This window comes from Musca domestica, unplaced genomic scaffold, assembly GCF_030504385.1.
Source record: "Musca domestica strain aabys unplaced genomic scaffold, Musca_domestica.polishedcontigs.V.1.1 45, whole genome shotgun sequence".
Taxonomy (NCBI): Eukaryota; Metazoa; Arthropoda; class Insecta; order Diptera; family Muscidae; genus Musca; species Musca domestica.
In genome coordinates this window covers 5,112,983-5,131,853 of record NW_026712335.1, presented here as the reverse complement: position 1 = coordinate 5,131,853, position 18,871 = coordinate 5,112,983, and the positions used below count along the sequence as shown (strand labels likewise).

The window sequence follows — 18,871 nt, the reverse complement described above, 5'->3', positions numbered from 1 at the left end:
ATATTTGATTTTTTTATTTCTCGATTTCCTCTTTCACAGTTTATCAATAACATCTGGCAGCAGCAGTACATCATCATCCTCGTCATAGCCATTACACTTCATCAATCTGTTGAGTTGTAGATAAAAAAAACTGAAGAGGGCAACATGAAAAATTCCTAAATTGTCTGTGCGCTATTAAAAACCCATGCAACCGGAAATGTTGAATTCTTTTGTCTATGTCCATGAGACTCCATGGGCAGCTCTCTTCAGCTGATAGTGTTATTGTCTCTATGAGCCATATCGAGAATATGAATCGAGCAAACATACGTCTTACCAACGTTTATTTAATCGATGGCTAACATTGATTTTAGGCGCACAACCAGGCAGCTATTACAAATGAAATGCTTGACATCAAAAATAACGATGGGGGTCTAAAAAGTTCAGTTAACAAATAAATATACCTTAAAAACCAAAATAAAAAAAAATAAAAAAATAATAAACAAATGCTATTTTATATTTTGAGCGCTTTTATCCATCTCCCTGCCCCGACCCTAATACCGAGTAAGTAGTCAGAATCCGTCGTTTATGGGCATATGCGTACTTCGCTCCATCCATTCAGCCTCCACAATAATTGAGTAGCAACAACAGAAAATGTGATAAAGTGAAAGGCATTAAAAAATGTTTTTTGTTGTAAGCGATAAACTTCAAATCAAATTAACAAGCATTGCAAATAAGGCTAATTTTATGGCTCGTGTCGAGATTAGTATCAATTTATTTTAAAGTGACTGAAGTACTTGACATGCAGAAACGTCAGTTCAAAAATTGAAATTCACAGTAATCCAAATTGATAAAAAATAGGTAAACATAACAAGTAAGCAAAGGCTATATTCGTGAGGAGCCGACCACGTGATACCCCACAACAGAGCATTACCCAGATATTATCCTTAGCATTTTGACCAGGGACATTTGCCCAATATTTACGCACTCCGTCGTGCTATTACTTGTTGTGGTCCATTTTACAGGTAAATATAATCCAATGGTCATCCAAAATGCTAGAATTCTTCCTTGTCCTTAACTCTCTTCTCAGGCGTGTCGATTGGCTTCAATTGTGTGATCAAGAAATTTTTTCTGTGTTTGGTTCATTTGAACCCTTAAATATTTTACAATCATCTCCAAAGGCAAGAGGCCACTCTCAATCTCTAAATTTAGACTCATCCATATGATTTGATTTGAAAAGAAATCAGCATAAAAAAAGCCAGAAGTTCGCTTATATTTTTTTCACACAAAAGTAGTGGTCCGCTGTCCTAAACTCTAACTTCATGTGAGATTTCGTGTCCTTTGGTTTGGTGTTGGTCCATTTCAACTCCTAAATATATTGCGGAGATCTTTGAAAACAATAGGCCTAGCCCTTCTGAGCCTAACCCTACCATTGGAACATGTCCGTGAGGATCGAACGATAATTGCAATCTGTATATCACAAAATGCTACAAAATCTCATTATTGGCATTTTTTTATGCATTTTTTTAGATTTATTCTTTTATGCCAAGAGGGCATTCTGAATTGACAAAATTTTTCAGAAACGATTCAAACATTCTTGAGACATAAGCGTTCTGTATAACATCCCCTCCCTTTGAATATACATATTGTATATATTTTGCTATATATGTCCGATATATTTACTATTGGGATCTACATAACGGTCAGAATTGACCTTTTCGTCTATTTGTGATTTCGCCGGGATTATTTAACACAAATGTTATGGTCTATTTTACCCACTAAATATTACCCGATGACCATCCAAATTGGAAGACTTCTGCCGAGCCCTAAGCTCTAGCCACATGCTATTTTTCGCTTCGATTGGTCTATAATTGCGACCTGTAGAGCAACGGAAAAATCCGGAAAATTTTTCGTCTTTGGTCCATTTCAACCCCTAAATATTATGCGATCATCTCCAAAAGCAATAAATAGGCTTCTATTCTGGCTCTAGCCCACCTCCATTTTCAATTTCGTGAGGATCGGGCCATAATTGCGACCTGTAGAGGGATTACAAATTAACATGGACAGACGCACGTACGGACATACATAGCTAGGGGAAACCAATGTGTGGGAAACCAATATTTCGAGGTGTTACATAATTTTTGGCCCAATCAAACTTATAATACCCCCAACACATAGTGTTGTAGGGTATAAAAAGGATATGATTCATATAATAGCAGCAGTCGAAAACAGAGCTATTGCTTTTTGGGTGTGCCGAATTTGTTGCTTACTTGACGGCTAGGCCTAATCAAAAATAGCTAACATGTCAACAACGAGCTAAATAGCTTTTATCAAAGCTAAATAGCTGATCATGTGCAATTTTACCCATGGCTTCAAATATTTAATAGCAGTAGCCCCATAAAGGCTAAGGCTATTTTTCAGGTGCTTTCTTCTAAACCCTAGATATGAAGAGAATTATTTTTGAAATAAGTGAAGTTTTTTAAACTTATAATGGGCCAAGTTTTTCAAGGGTCACTAGAGTTAGTGGATTTCTTAAAAAGTTTTTTTTAAGGATCACAAGAACTGGATTTTAAAGAATAGTTTTTTGGGCATTATTAATTAATATCATTTCCGAGTACGGCTCGTAATCATAAGAATTTGTTAACATTTTAGGTTTATTATAAGGCCACCAGCTCATGGATTTTTATGAAATATTTTTGCAAGGACCACCATAGCTTGTGGCATAGAAAAATTCAATGCTTCTTAGGTCCTGGACCATAAAAAATATTTGTTTCTGGATTTTCAATAATTTTGTTAATGGATTTCCTAAAATAAATATTTTCGGGAGGACTATTTAAAAATTTTCAAAGATTTATAAAAAGAATATTTTTCCGATGGCTTCGTGGAATTTTAATAAAATATTTTTTTAAAATATAGCAGGGGCTCAATTAAAAAAATCATGGCATTTTTGAGATTGGTTATTCTAACCGATATAAGGCCTTTTGTTGTGTTGGCTTCATATTTCAAAGGGATTCACTCCCAAACGGTTGTTAGGGTTCCCAAGGGGCATAAACATTCTTGGTCCAAGTTTTGGTATAACCCCTATATATTCCTTTGTATTGCCCCTATATTTAGTATTCTAATGATTTCAAATATATTTTTCAAGGGAACCGTTTAAAATTTGTTATTCAGAGTTTGACAGAACATAGTCTAAACAGATTCATGTTTATCCATCTACCTACCTACATTTGTCATTTTGGCGATTAGCCATATTTCTTAATTGAATTGTCAAAATTCGTCCACGTTTTAAAAAAAATAATCTTCACAGCAGATACCAACCATTATAGGAAACAATTATTCACATAGCTCTACTTTTTCCAACCAACCCCAATATAACGGTACATTTCACTATTCGTGTTTTTGAGGATTTTAACCAGATTTTTAATGTAATTGTTTCAAATTTGACCTTTGAAACTCGTAATAGATAACAAAATCTATAGCCGAAAATTGTCTTTGTGGGTTCAAGCTTTCGGTACAAGCGCACATATAAGGGTACCCCATTTGAAAACCCTCAACCATATGGCTACAAAGGTTATAAATATCTTTGACACGGCCAACACGTGTCTCATCAAATAACGGTATTAGATAATAGGTTTCTTTGAACCAAATCCGTTTCAGGATATTTGAAGTCGATATAGAGGTGTCCGTCAGTCTGGCTCTCTGACTTGCTGGTGCGCACTATAACTTAGGTCCAAACTTGGTACATCGTAATATTATTGTTAGACTTAAATCGAGTTCTGTGATGGGTATTATATGTCCACTCCTACTGGTACCTCTCCCACAAAAGGTCAAAATTTTCCGTATGCAAGAATAACGGATCATCCAATTTTGTTCACATTTTGCAAATCCCAATATTTAAATCAGTGCTAAATCAGGTAAGAAAATGGAAAGGGTCAACATTTTTAATAATTATAACTTTTATAAAATGCGAAGTAAGGGTTTGATTAATTGGGTTTGATAAAATCTGGTGTAAAGATGGAATATATCGAACCATTCCTTCTGGTACCTCCCACAAAATAGGTCAACATTTTTAATAATTATATCTTTACAAAATGCGAATGGAGCATCCGATTCTCTTTAAATTTTACACATCCCAATATTTTTAACAACCCAAGATCTGGTGTGAAGATGATAGATATCGGTCCAACCATAACTAGCACAACAAATCAGCGATTCTTTTCAACTCGGTATATCTAAATATTTCTTTCAACACGATATGTGATGTGAATATGGAATTTATCGGCTCACTCCTTCTCGTGCCTCCGCCACAAAAGTATTCACCTTTCCCATAAAATGGGTCATAGATGTCTTATTCTCCTAAAATTTTACACATCCAATTATTTTTATCAGTTTTAAATGAAATGGAACACTTCGGTTCGCTATATCTCTCAACTCACGCATATTTTCAACATTTTCGAAAAATTATCACATATCTCATATAAAGTGAAGGAGGTACTATCCTCCATAAGAGGTCAAAATTTGAATAATTTTAATGTAATTCAAAATATAATTTAATAAACCAGCACAGGCTGGCTGTATACATCTGTTGGCAAATAGACGGATACTTTTTAACTTATTGCTCAAAATATTCGCACAAGAAAAAAAAAAACTGTTGGTCCTATCTGGATTTCAATAGATTGGCTTTAAACTTTATGCGGATCAAAAATATATACTTAATAAGGTCTACGATTAAAGTTTTGAGCTATTGAAAACGGATTGACGAAATTGGTGATTCAAACACGAAATGGAAAAGATAACAAAATGTTCGGGCCAGAAATCTTTATTGCCTTTACTTTTTCAAAACATTACAAAATGTTTTGAAACTCTAAACTTTTAGTCTTAATTTATTAATACAAGTGTCCTTCAAAAACAAAAAAGTAATTTTCAATGAATCAACAATGTAACATTTATTTTGCAACAATTATTTTAAATATTAACTCGTTCCAAGTTTTCTAGTATCCCCAATGGGCACCGAAACCATCAAAGTTTACATGGGCTACAGTTTCGGCGGGAGAATAAGTGATGGCGTGCTTAACAACTGGAGCAACAGCTGGAACGGCATGGGAGTAGACAGGAGCGGAGGCAGCATAGGTGTGGACAGCTGGTGCAGCGGCGTATGTATGAACAGCTGGGGCGGCAGCATAAGTATGGACGGCGGGAGCGGCAGCATAGGTGTGGACAGCAGGGGCAGCAGCATAGGACAAGGTCTTGGCAACAGCAGGAGTGTAGACATTATTGTTGATGCGAGTATCTACCTTGTGGACACTGGAGTAGGGAGTATTCACCGATTTGGAGTAATGCGAAACGGTACCAGCAAAAGAACGAACAACGTTCTGTTGAGTAGAGGCAACAGCATCCACTGAAGGATTAACCACTTTGGTTACGACGGGAGCTGCAGCATAAGTGGTAACTGGAGCAACATAACCAGCACTGGCCACAGCCAAGAGGGCAAAGAATGCTACAAATTTGAATGCCATGTTGAATTTGGGATTTCTTCTTTTTGGAGTTGAAGTAATTGAAGTTAGCAGATAACTGATAATGAATTCGGCTGCCGTGGGAGTTTTTATACAATTCTTGTAGCTTGTGATACTGGTGATTTTTTGCGAATATGAAATTGATTTAATTGTGATGGATTATTTACAATTTGCCAAAACTACGGCGAATTCAGGGTCATTGCTAATTTTCTCGAATAATGTCAATATGTTGCGATTTTTATTGTTGTATTTCATGTAGACATAAAGCCCACCAGTTTTTTTTTCAGGCAGACATTGTGTCAACCGGTTTCTTGAGTTGTAACACAAAATAGGCCTTTATTGATTTGAGGGTTTTTTGGCTTTCAGTCAACCACCATCCCCTGTCGTAGTCATTCATCCACATACATATTGTTAGTACACAATGAACTTTATAAATATCTTGTCATCGCCTCTTTTTCTGTACCGGTGGCACAACTCAGCAAAAAAATGAAAACAAAAAAGCGAAAAACAAATCTAAATGACTTTTAATGTAGCTCAAGAGTGAAATTAATATCAATTTGCCAAAATAAAAATATGAGCTCAGTGAAAACAATAACAAGACCACCCCGCCGTACTTGTTTATTATTATCAATGATAGGAAGTCGAAGAGGAAGGAGAACAAAAAAAAAAAACATTTTTTATTAAGTTATTCTATAAGTTTTTGCTCTTCATAAGGAAACCAACAACAACAAAAAATACATTTCAGTTTATACTTTTGGCAGTGGTTTGAAAACTTTTGGAAAAAACTTTTTCTTCACGTTTTTCACTTTTCCTTTCAAATTCTAATAAATATTCATCATCATCATTGTTTTTTCTTCTTTTGTTTTGGGTGAGCAAAACAGAAACTTAAATGAAAATATCCATACCAGACAGACATCTAGTGTTTTGGGGAGGGTAGTGGATGTCAGCTATATTTTGTAATGGAAATGAATAAATGAACGTACATACATATTTCCACCTTAAGAAAGATGTCCAAGTAATCATCGTAAATATTTTCACTCAATCCACTTTTCCTTTGTTTTAAAAGGAAAGCCATTATTCTTTTCCACTGCCACCACTAAATTGATTCTCTATTTTGAATATTTCTTTTTCAATGTCATCTTTCAAGGGCGCAAATTTATTTGTTTGGTTTCTTGTTGGAAAATTCACAAAAAAAATCAAAAACAATAACAATTTTCCGCTTGAATTGTGATAAATTTATTGGAAAATACTTAGCAGAGAATAAAATTTTAATAGAAATGTAGAATAAAACTAACCAATAAACAATCGGTATGAGGAAGTCTCAAATTTTATTCAAATTAGTTACCCAAAATCTATAAAATACCGAAAATTAGGACTTCAAATTTACAAACAAATTAGAATTGTTGTTATACAGATTCTGTTTAGAAACTACATGGGTCCAGGTATTGTCTTACAATTACCAATATTAAGTAAAAACCTGTAAAGTCTGTAAGAATGCTGTATTTCATTGATTTCTAAATGAAACAAATAAAAAAGCTGTAAGTTCGTCCGGGCCAAACTTTGAATACCCTCCACCATTTGGAACGAATTTCGTAATTTAAAAAAAAAAAAAAAATAAATAAAATCCGTTAAAAATTCTGTTAAAATCTTAAATATACCGAATGTAGTCGTTATATTAGGGGCTATACAACGACGTGGACCTTGCATAGGACATTTTTGTCAAAAGCCATTACAATAATCAAATGCGAAGCTTGAAAAAAAAATCTGTATATAATCTCGCTAAAATCATTAAAATACCGAATATCGGAAGGTACCGTTATATGGGGGCTAAACGAAAACGTAGACCTCAATAGATAATTTTCTGTAGTATCCATTGGGAACTTCTAATACCAAAAACAATTCCGAATATCGGGAGGTACCTTTATATATCAGCTATACGAAGACGTGGACCTGCTCAGACAATTTTCTGGCATAGGCTGTAGTTTCCATTACGAACATCAAATATTAAATTTGAAAGAATTTCGGTGAATAATATCGTTAAAATCAACAAAGTATCGAATATCGGAAGGTACCGTTATATGAGGTCTATACGAAGACGTGGACCTGCACAAACAATTTTCTGTCTTAGGCTGTAGTATCCATTGCGAACATCAAATACTAAATTTCAAAAAATTCCGGTGAAAAATATCGTTAAAATCATCAAAATACCGCATATCGGGAGGTACCGTTATATGGGGGCTATACGAAGATGTAGACCTACATAGCGCATTTTCAATACCAAAAGTCCTGCAGACATTATACACATTTGAGTAAATTTTTATCAACTTACATCATTTCGTTCGGAAGCTAGAGTGATTTCCTCAGATGGACAGACGGTCGGACACTGCTAAATCGACGTAGAATTTTATGCTGATCAAGAATATTTACTTTGTGTCGTCTAAAATGTATATTTCGAGGTGTAACAAACGGAATGACAAATTTAATCGACTATAGCCGTGCGAGGCCGACCCTACAACACTATAATATGGTAGAAGTCCCCTTATGTTCAAATTCATTTTGGAAGATTTTGCTTTTGAAAATATGTCATAGAGCACTGCCCAGATATTACCCTCAGCTTTTTGTCCAGGGTCATGCTAGACTTGTTCCCTGTTCCCTAACACCCTTCTCATGCAAAATTCCGTGTCGTTTGGTTTCAATTGTGTGGTCACGACAAGACGCCCCATGTATCTCCAAATTTAGACTCATCTATATGATTTGCTCGTCTACGACTTTTGGTTATATTCGTCAGCTAAACCAACATAAAAAGCCAAAAGTTCGCTATTTGTCTATTTTGGATTTCACCTGTACGTTATTTTCAGCGTTGCGGTAGAATGGAAATGTTGGTATTTTTTTCACACAAAAGTAGTGGTCTATTCTACCCGCTGTCCTAAACTCTAACTGCATGCGAATTTTCATAAGGATCGGACGATAATTGCTATCTATATATAATAAACCCAAATTGTGTTTTAAGGTGAAACAAGTAAAAAAGCTGTAAGTGCGGCCGGGCCGAACTTTGAATACCCTCCACCATTTGGTACAAATTTGGCAATTTTCAAAAAATTAAAATCCATTAAAAATTCTGCTAAAATCTAAAAATGTATGTATGTAGGAATATAGCCGTATATTAAGGTCTATACGACGATGCGGATCTGCATACGCAACTTTTGTCATAAGCCTGCACAGACAACTTTCTGGCATAGGCTGTAGCATACATTACGAACATAAAATATCAAATTTGAAAGAATTCCGGTGAATAATGTTGCTAGAATCAACAAAGTATCAAATATCGGTTATATGTGGGCTATACGAAGACATGGACCTACACAGACAATTTTCTGTCTTAGGTTGTAGTATCTATTTCGAACATTAAATACCAGATTTGAAACATTTTTGATGAATATTGTCGCTAAAATCATCAAAATAATGAATATAGGGAGGTAATGTTATATGGGGGCTATACCAAAACTTGGACCTACATGGTCTACTTTCAATACCAAAAGACATAATGTACATGTGAGTAAAATTTTATCAATCTACTTCAATTCGTTTGGAAGCTAGAGTGATTTCCACAGACCGACTGACGGACGGACATCGCTAAATCGACATAGAGTTTTATGCTGATCAAGAATATATATACTTTGTGGGTTCCAAAATGTGTCACAAACGGAATGATAAACTTAATATATCCTCCATACTATGGCGGAGGATATAAAAGCAACCAACCAAAAGCTATGGCGTAGCTTTCCGGGTCCTCATCTGCAAACCAGATGATATTTTGCAGAAAACATGTCAACATATCCCAATGCATTCCACATTCCCCTCACTCCCACACTTGGAAAAATTTCGAATTAGAATATCTCGAAATCCGCGCATATTAGGTATATAGTGCCTTCGGCAATATTGCATGTAAAATGCAAGGAATATTTGGGTCGAAAATGTTAACGCTTGAGCGAGACAAAAAAGGAGTCTTTTTGATCTTTATTTTAAATATGGTTAAAAACATCCTTTAACCGGAATTTTTAAAAATTCAAAATATTCCACAAAATTAATTATCGTAAATTTTAACAATAGTACCTAACAGACCTTAGAATTGAGTGTGTTGTAAAATTTCCAAGAAAATTATCATTTTAGAAGAACGACGACAAAGACAATAATATCCATCATGAAGTCACCAAAGTTTGCATCCATGTTCCGAAAAAAACGCCGAAAATAGTTTATTTTCTATTTATTTGTTTTGTACTCGTTCATAGATCAAAATCCAAAATGAGTTCTGGGTTCTTTGGCCAAAGACACATATTGTTCAATATAGAGGTTTGAAATTTGATAGAAATCTTTGGATTACATCCAGAAAATATCGGAAAATATCATATCGGTCCACTTTTTGGAACAGTCACCTTGAAAACCTAATTCTGACTTCAAGGATTGTTTGAGTTGTGACAAAAACCTACTACTCTAAACATGATTAGGATACAAGGAGTTGGGCCCGAGCAATATGTATGGATATAAACTATTTGGCAAAACTAGCTACCATCAGTTTATGCATGGAAAAAGGAAAACAAATTATTTTTTTCTTTTATCAAGATTAATAACAAATTGTTTATTTTTCATAAAATATAACAATATAATATAAACAATCAACAACATTTTGTATAGAATTCGAAAATCCTCTTTAGAATCCCCAATGAGTGCCGAAACCATCAAAGCTCATGTGAGAGACAGCTTCAGCTGGAGAATAGTGGACAGTTTGGCTGGTACCATAGCTGCTTACACCGGGAGCATTGTGAGTGTAGGTGGTGGCAGATGGGCCATGATTGTAAGATGTGGTAGAAACAGCGGGAGCAGCATAAGTTACAGTTTTAGCTACAGCAGGAGCGGCATGGGCATAGACGGCAGGAGCTTCATGATGGTAAACGGCTGGGGCAGCATGGGCATATACAGCTGGAGCGGCTTGGGAGTAAACAGTTTTGGTAACAGCGGGAGTGGCATGGGTATAGACAGCTGGAGCGGGCTGAGAGTACACGGTCTTGGCAACTACGGGAGCGCTATGAGCATAGACAGCTGGAGCAGCATGGGCATAGACGGCTGGAGCTTCATGAGAGTAAACCGTTTTGGTAACAGCAGGAGCAGCATATGACACGGTCTTGGCAACAGCAGGTGTGTAGACATTATTATTGATGCGGGAATCCACTTTGTTGACACTGGAGTAGGGGGTATTCACCGACTTGGAATAATGGGAAACGGTACCGGCAAAAGAGCGGACAACATTTTCATTTGTCGAAGCTACAGCATCCACTGAAGGATTAACAACTTTGGTAACCAGGGGAGCATAACCAGCATTGGCCATGGCCAAGAGGGTACAGAAAGCTACGAATTTGAAAGCCATTTTTAATCCACAAAAATTATTCGTCAGATTGTTGTTATTTATTGTTGATTGTTTTGTCGTCGTTGATTGACTGATACATATTCCACCAAATGGTGTGGTATTTATATTGCAAAAATGTGTTATATTTTGGCAAACTTACGCATTAAGGTTTTGTTTGTGTAATTTTGCTAAGGTTGTTAGTGTTGGGAGATTATAATCGAAACAGAAAAAGACAAGTATTTTGGGAATTATTTGAATAATTCTTTGAATAGGCACATAGTGTAATTACCCTTGCGTTGCCTGAATTACGAAACGTCCCTCTGTCGTAAGCTTGAAAAAATTCCAGGACTTCTTTAGAAAAAAAAAAAAAAACAAGTAAAAAAGTTATAAGTTCGACCGGGCCGAACTTTGAATACCCTCCACCACATGGTACAAAATTGGCAATTTAAAAAAAAAATAAAATCCATTAAAAATTCTATTAAAATCTTAAAAATATCGTATGTAGCCGTATATTAGGGTATGTATATACGACGACGTGGACCTGCATAGGCAACTTTTGTCAAAAGCTATTATAATATTCAAATGCTTAACTTGAAAAAAAAAAATCTGTTTATAATGTAGCTAAAATAAATAAAATACCGAATATCGGGGGGTGCCATTATATGGAGGCTATACGAAGACGTGGACTTACATGGCTCATTTTCTGTCTGCGGCTGAAGTATCCATTACGAACTTCAAATACTAAACTTGAAACAATTGCGGTAAATAATGTCGCTAAAATCATCAATATGCTGAATATCGGGGGTGCAGTTATATGGGGGCTATACAAAGACATGGACCTGCATAGCCCATTTTCAATACCAAAAGTCCTACAGACATAATACACATTTGGGAAAATTTTTATCAACTTGCTTCATTTCGTTCGAAAGCTAGAGTGATTTCCACAGACAGACAGACGGACGGACATTGATAAATCAACATAGAATGTTTTGCTGATCAAGAATATATATACTCTGTGGGGTCTACAATGTATATTTTAAGGTGTTACAAACTGAATGACAAACTTAATATAATAAATGGAGGGTATAAAAACATCTTAGTCTTCTGTGCAACAGAAAATATCTTGCTTTTCCAAAGGGTATAAGTACTATAGGTCTTCTAGAAAATTTATTGAATAGAATAGATTGTTGGTTAAAAAGAAAACTCTTGGACTTCTATAGGATAGGAGACCACTTGGACTTTCATAGGATAGGGTAGAAGACTATTGGTCTTCTATAGGATAAGAGACCACTTGATCTTCTATTGGATAGGAGACAAGTTGGTCTTCTTAAGGGTAGGAGACCAGTTGGTCTTCTTAAGGGTAGGAGACCACTTGGTCTTCTTAAGGGTAGGAGACCACTTGGTCTTCTATGGAATAGGAGACCACTTGGTCTTCTATAGAACAGGAGACCACTTGGTCTTCTATAAATAGGAGACCACTTGGTCTTCTATACAATAGGAGACCACTTGGTCTTCTATAGAATAGGAGACCACTTGGTCTTCTATAGAATAGGAGACCACTTGGTCTTCTATAGAATAGGAGACCACTTGGTCTTCTATAGGATAGGAGACCACTTGGTCTTCAATAGGATAGAAGACCACTTGGTCTTCTATAGGATAGAAGACCACTTGGTCTTCTATAGGATAGAAGACCACTTGGTCTTCTATAGGATAGAAGACCACTTGGTCTTCCATAGGATAGAAGACCACTTGGTCTTCTATAGGATAGATGACCACTTGGTCTTCTATAGGATAGATGACCACTTGGTGGTGGTCTTCTATAGAATAGGAGACAACTTGGTCTTCTATAGGATAAGAGAACACTTGATCTTCTATAGGAAATCACTTAGCCTTCTATAGGATAGGATACCTTTTGGTCTTCTATAGGAAAGGAGACCTTTTGGTCTTCTATGGGAAAGGAGACCACTTGGTCTTCAATAGGATAGGAGATCACTTGTTCTTCTATAGTATAGGACACCACTTGTTCTTCTATAGGATAGGAGACCACTTGGTCTTGTATATAAAAGAAGACCACTTGGTCTTCTATAGAATCGGAGACCACTTTCCATAGGATAGGAGACCATTTGGGCTTCTTTAGGTTAGGAGACCACTTGGTCTTATATACGATAGGAGGCCACTTGATCCTCTATAGGATAGGAGACCATTTGGGCTTCTATAGGATAAAAGACCACTTGGTCTTATGTAGAATAGGAGGCCAATTGATCTTTTATAGGATAAAAGACTACTTGGTCTTCTATAGGTTAGGAGATCACTTGGTCTTCTGTAGGATAGGAGACCACATGGCCTTTTTTTGGGTGGGAGACCTTTTCCTCTCCTATCGTAAACCTCTTCGTTTTTTATATAATGGAAGAGACCAAAACGTATTTTATAGAATAGTAGACGATAGAAAACCTCTTGTTCACTTTTAGACTTTGGCCTTGTATAGGTTAGAAGTATGACAGTAGATCCCCTGGTCTTGGTCTATTATTTGAGGACAGATTTTTTTTGTGTTTTTGTATGGAAGAATTCCTCCTATATATGTGAGAAGACTTCTAGGTTTTTTATTCTAATAAATGACATCTTTGTCTTCCTTATGATGGAGAACCTTTTTTGCCTTCTGCATGAGGGATGACCGCCTTTGGTTTTCTCTAAAATGGTAGAATTGCACGGCAACTCTTTGGTGAAGGCCATTCAACACTCACTCAATGCAGTGTTTCTTATATCCATCAAATATTATGTATAGCAAATATATCAAAAAATTATATCTGGATAAAAACGCTTCTCAATCTTTGAATTCAATAAACCGCTTAGTAAATTCACAATGCCGTGCAATTAACGCACAGACCAACATGCAAAACAAATTCCACATATAAATACCACATAGTTGCGAGACATTTGTATCAGTCAATCAACGATTACACAACAAACAACATTACCAACATCCGAACGACTTCGCTTTGTGGATTAAAAAAAAAATGGCTTTCAAATTCGTAGCTTTCTGTACCCTCTTGGCTATGGCCAATGCTGGTTATGCTCCCCTGGTTACCAAAGTTGTTAATCCTTCTGTGGATGCTGTGGCTTCGACAAATGAAAATGTTGTGCGCTCTTTTGCCGGTACCGTTTCTCATTATTCCAAGTCGGTGAATACCCCCTACTCCAGCGTTAACAAAGTGGATACCCGCATCAATAATAATGTCTACACACCTGCTGTTGCTAAGACCGTATCATATGCTGCTCCTGCTGTTACAAAAACTGTTTATTCTCATGAAGCTCCTGCTGTCTATGCTCACGCTGCTCCAGCTGTCTATGCTCATAGCGCTCCCGTTGTTGCCAAGACCGTGTACTCTCAGCCCGCTCCAGCTGTATATACCCATGCCACTCCCGCTGTTACCAAAACTGTTTACTCCCAAGCCGCTCCAGCTGTATATGCCCATGCTGCCCCAGCCGTTTACCATCACGAAGCTCCTGCCGTCTATGCCCATGCCGCTCCTGCTGTAGCTAAAACTGTAACTTATGCTGCTCCCGCTGTTTCTACCACATCCTACAATCATGGCCCATCTGCCACCACCTACACTCACAATGCTCCCGGTGTAAGCAGCTATGGTACCAGCCAAACGGTCCACTATTCTCCAGCTGAAGCTGTCTCTCACATGAGCTTCGATGGTTTCGGTACTCATTGGGGCTTCTAACTTCGGTTACCTATAGTGATGTAATATCTTGTTAATTGTTGAAATTTTGTTTATTTTAAAAAATAATAAATATTTAAAATGAATAATAAGAAAATATTTTATTAATTTTTTATGACATTATAATAATTTATATACGAATTGCAATGATCTTTCTCGGATTTAGGATCATATATCGCAAATATTTGGGTCGATTTTAGCATTTCACAATATCAACCAAGTGTTTTTAGGTACGATAATTTAAAGTGGTGTTAATTTTTGCCTGGCTTTACTTTTAATATCCTGAATTTCTAATGCCCTCTATCAGAAACGTAATAAGATTAATAAAATATAGCTCTAACTGTATCGTTATTTGGTATTCACGATAGATTTTGATTGATGTTAACTAACTATAACAAATCTAGACATTTTGAACCGTATATGAAGAAGGTTCAAGAAGAATATCACCAATCGGACAATATTTAGAATTAAAACAGAACCAATATACGAGTATGTTAACTAAGGTTCGAGTTGGGTACTCCTGTCGAGATCCCGTGTGACCTATATCTATGCGTTGATCTAAACAGAACTTTAAAATTACAGTTAAATCGGCTATGGAAACTCGATCGGTACAGTAATGTGTTTTTTTTACAAAATAAAGACCTGCCTATTAAAAAATCGGGGCGATAGCTTAATTATATATTTTTTGCCACACGTTATTGCACAAGTGGAACTATTTTATTTTATGAATATTTCAAGTAGATTGGGTGCTCCCTTCCCTTGGATTATGTAGGATACGTATCAGTAAGGGTGGAACATTATTGACCCACTTCGAATTCGTTTTACCTTTTATAAAACGTTTACATATGGGACAAATTCCGCCTTTTAGAGTCATAGTTAGTATTTGTCAGACGAAAGGACAAATTTCGTCCTCAAATTTACCGAAATGTTATTACAATGTGATATACAGGGTGAGATGAAAAAACTGCAAATAACTTCAGACTGCCGTAATTTCTAAACCACTTGTCCGACAGCTATTAAAATTATTCCAGTGAAAGCTTATTATATTGCTTACAAGCGTACAAAAGGAGTTTGGTGAGAATTTTCCAGAAAAAGGGTTATTCGTGACGGAATTCAAGCGTGATTGTGTGATTTCTTTATATTTAGCTGGAAAATCACAAGTGGCTATCGTTAGAGTACTCCAGCATTTAAATGTCAATAAATCTTTTTTGTCTCGTACCATCGCTCGTTACCGTGATACTGGTAGCGAGGTGTAGCCCGCCGTCAAGGAAGTGGACGGAAGAAAACAGCAACATCAGCAGAAATGGGTCGAAAAGTTATGAAGCGACTTGATCGAAACCCGCGTCGCAGTGGCCGAAAAATGGCTCGTAAGCTGAACATATTGCAATATTCCATTTGGCAAATATTGAAAAATGAGCTCGGCGTAAAGCCATTGAAATTAAAAAAAAGTGCAAGAACTTACACCGCAATAGAAAGAAAGTAGACTCAAAAGAGCTAAAGAGTTGCTACGCTTGGCCAAAAGTGGCGATGTGCCGAATTTGGTTTTCTCCGACTTGAAAACGTCCAGCAGTTTGTAAACAAACAAAATTATCGTGTTTACTTGCCTAAGAGGTCAGCTGAAAATGTGCACCTTCGGTTGGCCACCAGAACTCAAGCGCCGACCATGGTGATGGTGTGGGTCGCCATAACAGATCCTATAAATCGACCGTTGCATCAGAATAAATTCTTGAGGTTATATTAAAGCCTTGGGTACGCAAACATTTTGGCCGCAGACCTTGGGCATTCCAACAGGACCAAGCACGCGCCATCGCACTCAGCACGCGCCACCCAAGAATGGTTACAAATTAAGTTTCCTCGCTTTATTTCCATCGCACAATGGAAACCAAAATCTCTGGATACCAATCCGCTGGATTGTGGCTGTAGTATTTTGGAAAGAAAGGTTGGCACTAAAAAATAGATTGAGAATTTACAGCAAATTGGGTTTAAAATTGCGACTGCTACGCCCAAAACACCTTAAATGTTCCGGTACAGTTATACGAAAATGTAAACCCATATCATAAATGATCAAAATTTGAATTTATTATAATTCATAAGTAAAGCGAGAAGATTCCGAAAATATCAAAAAGTACCACTTTAGATCTTTCGCAACCTTAAAGTTAGAATTTCCAAAAACCCTTTGATACATAGCCATTTTTTTTTTTTTTTTTTTGATTTTAATTGCTCATCTCATATCCTAACGTGTTTTCGGGACATTTTCTTTGATCCCATTTCAGCACTTTTGTCTGAGCATTGATTCTCACTTAGTTTTTTTTTTTTTTGAAATACCATGTTCATTTACACATAGCCATTTTTTTCTATTTTAATAGCCCATCTCATATCCTAACGTGTTTTCGAGATATTTTCTTTGATCCCATATTTTCGCATCTTATATGTGTGTCTTATACCTGGTTATATTAGTGCACCTGTTGCAAAGCTTACTCGTACTCCAGATTTTAATAATAGGATTTCAAATCATTCCTATCTTGTATGTTCAGCAACATCGCTTTATTTCAATTGTGAGTACTCGAAGAAGTCGAAAATCCCATTCAAGTATTTTTTTCGTTAATTACCAATCAATAAATAATAAAATCAATTTTACACTTTTTTCGGACCATAATGTCATGTCATATAACATAACAATAACAATTGAACTAAAGGCAACAGATAAAAATGAACTGATAATGAGTCGATATTTTTTCTTCTCGCGAAACAGCAACACCTTTTAAATTTGGACACACACAAAACTTTTTTCTGGTGATTTCTTTTAATCGCCTATTTCTTTCATTCTTTTCACGCTGATGGACAGAGACAAAAGCCATGGTATTGATCTTGCTACTATCGCACAGCAACTCCCCCACTCCTTCAAGGTTACAAAGACTTGTTGGTTGGAGGTGTTTTGGACACGCATGATACAGCATTCAAAAAAGAAAAAAAAATAGTCTTTCCGAAAATTGAATTGACAATTATGTTTGCCGTAGTAAATCTGATTTGGGTGTGTACGCACTCATTCCAATACTGGTTGGTAATGGTTCAATTGATCGATAGATAATTGATTTGTTTGACTTAAATACGATTTTTGAATTTGTTTTGATAATACGATTGTGTTTGATTTTAAAAGCACTTGACCCATTGCCAGGTCAGATTTGAAAATAATTTGGAACACACCATGGATTAATAATTTATGTGGGTTAATAGATTAAATATTTCAAGTGCATGTAGTTTTTTTTTTGTGATATGATGAGATTTTAGTTTTGTATAAAAAGTAAATTTTAGTAACGAAAATTTTGGTGAAAAGTTTTAATATAATGAGAAAAAATGAAATTAATTTTCTATTGGAAGAACATGATTGATATATTTTTTGCCAAAATATTTTTCAAAACGTTTTAATGGGTGTTCCGAACCCCTGAATTTGACCACGTATTTATTGCAATATACGAGCATAATTTACAAGAAGCACTGGGCTAATATGGAAAATTTGTTCCTGACCAAAATCAACCACAAACCTAGTTTGAAATATTCGGTTACTCGAATCGTTAAAAAAAGAAGTACTTTTCCCCTTTAGGAAAGAATTCTAGGAAAATGTTAACCTTTAACACCAAAAAATCTTTCATTTTGAAGTTTAACACGGCCATATGCAATGTTTCTATCTAAAACTATTTCAACTTCACCATATATAAACCCTTGGAATCAACCTTAATATTAAATATCAGCTCCGGCTCTCTATACCTTAACTCAATACCAGATTAACTAACATTTAGTACGCATATCCAAAACTATGTACATCTCTATATTCTAGACAACAACAATGACAAAAAATATTACCATTTAGCACTTTTCAAACCATTATAGTACGCATTTGCAAAAGCACTACTAGATCTCAATGCCAGTTACCAATAAAAAACCTCAATATCAAATTTCGGGATACCAGCTCTATTCATTAACTATATACCAAATTTAGTACTTTCGTACAGATACAATCAGTAATCTAAATATCAAATATGGTACAATTCAGTACTTTTCGTACAATTATAGTATACACTCCCAAAACCACCTACATATGTCAAGTTTAAACACGACCAGCACGAACAGACCCTAATAACAAATTTAAGATTTGAAGCATTATCTGTTCAACCAATTTAAAATTGTACCAAGTATAGTACTATTTAGTATTTTTCGTGCACTCGTAATACACATTTCCAAACCTTTTTCACAAACCT

The 18,871-nt window shown here is 35.8% G+C and overlaps 3 protein-coding genes across 3 annotated transcripts; 1 reads left to right on the top strand and 2 right to left on the bottom strand.

Annotated features, from left to right (window-relative positions):
* Positions 1-4,967: 4,967 nt before the first annotated feature.
* LOC101894749 (cuticle protein LPCP-23) lies at positions 4,968-5,793 on the bottom strand. The gene has a single exon (XM_005180563.3). It carries the CDS (start codon positions 5,490-5,492, stop codon positions 4,968-4,970), a length of 525 nt encoding a protein of 174 aa, XP_005180620.1. The 5' UTR covers positions 5,493-5,793.
* Positions 5,794-10,197: 4,404 nt separating this feature from the next.
* Positions 10,198-10,911, bottom strand: LOC101893414 (pupal cuticle protein C1B-like). The gene has a single exon (XM_005180555.4). It carries the CDS (start codon positions 10,909-10,911, stop codon positions 10,198-10,200), a length of 714 nt encoding a protein of 237 aa, XP_005180612.1.
* Positions 10,912-13,904: 2,993 nt separating this feature from the next.
* LOC101893247 (pupal cuticle protein C1B-like) lies at positions 13,905-14,618 on the top strand. The gene has a single exon (XM_005180554.3). It carries the CDS (start codon positions 13,905-13,907, stop codon positions 14,616-14,618), a length of 714 nt encoding a protein of 237 aa, XP_005180611.1.
* The last annotated feature ends 4,253 nt before the right edge of the window (positions 14,619-18,871 follow it).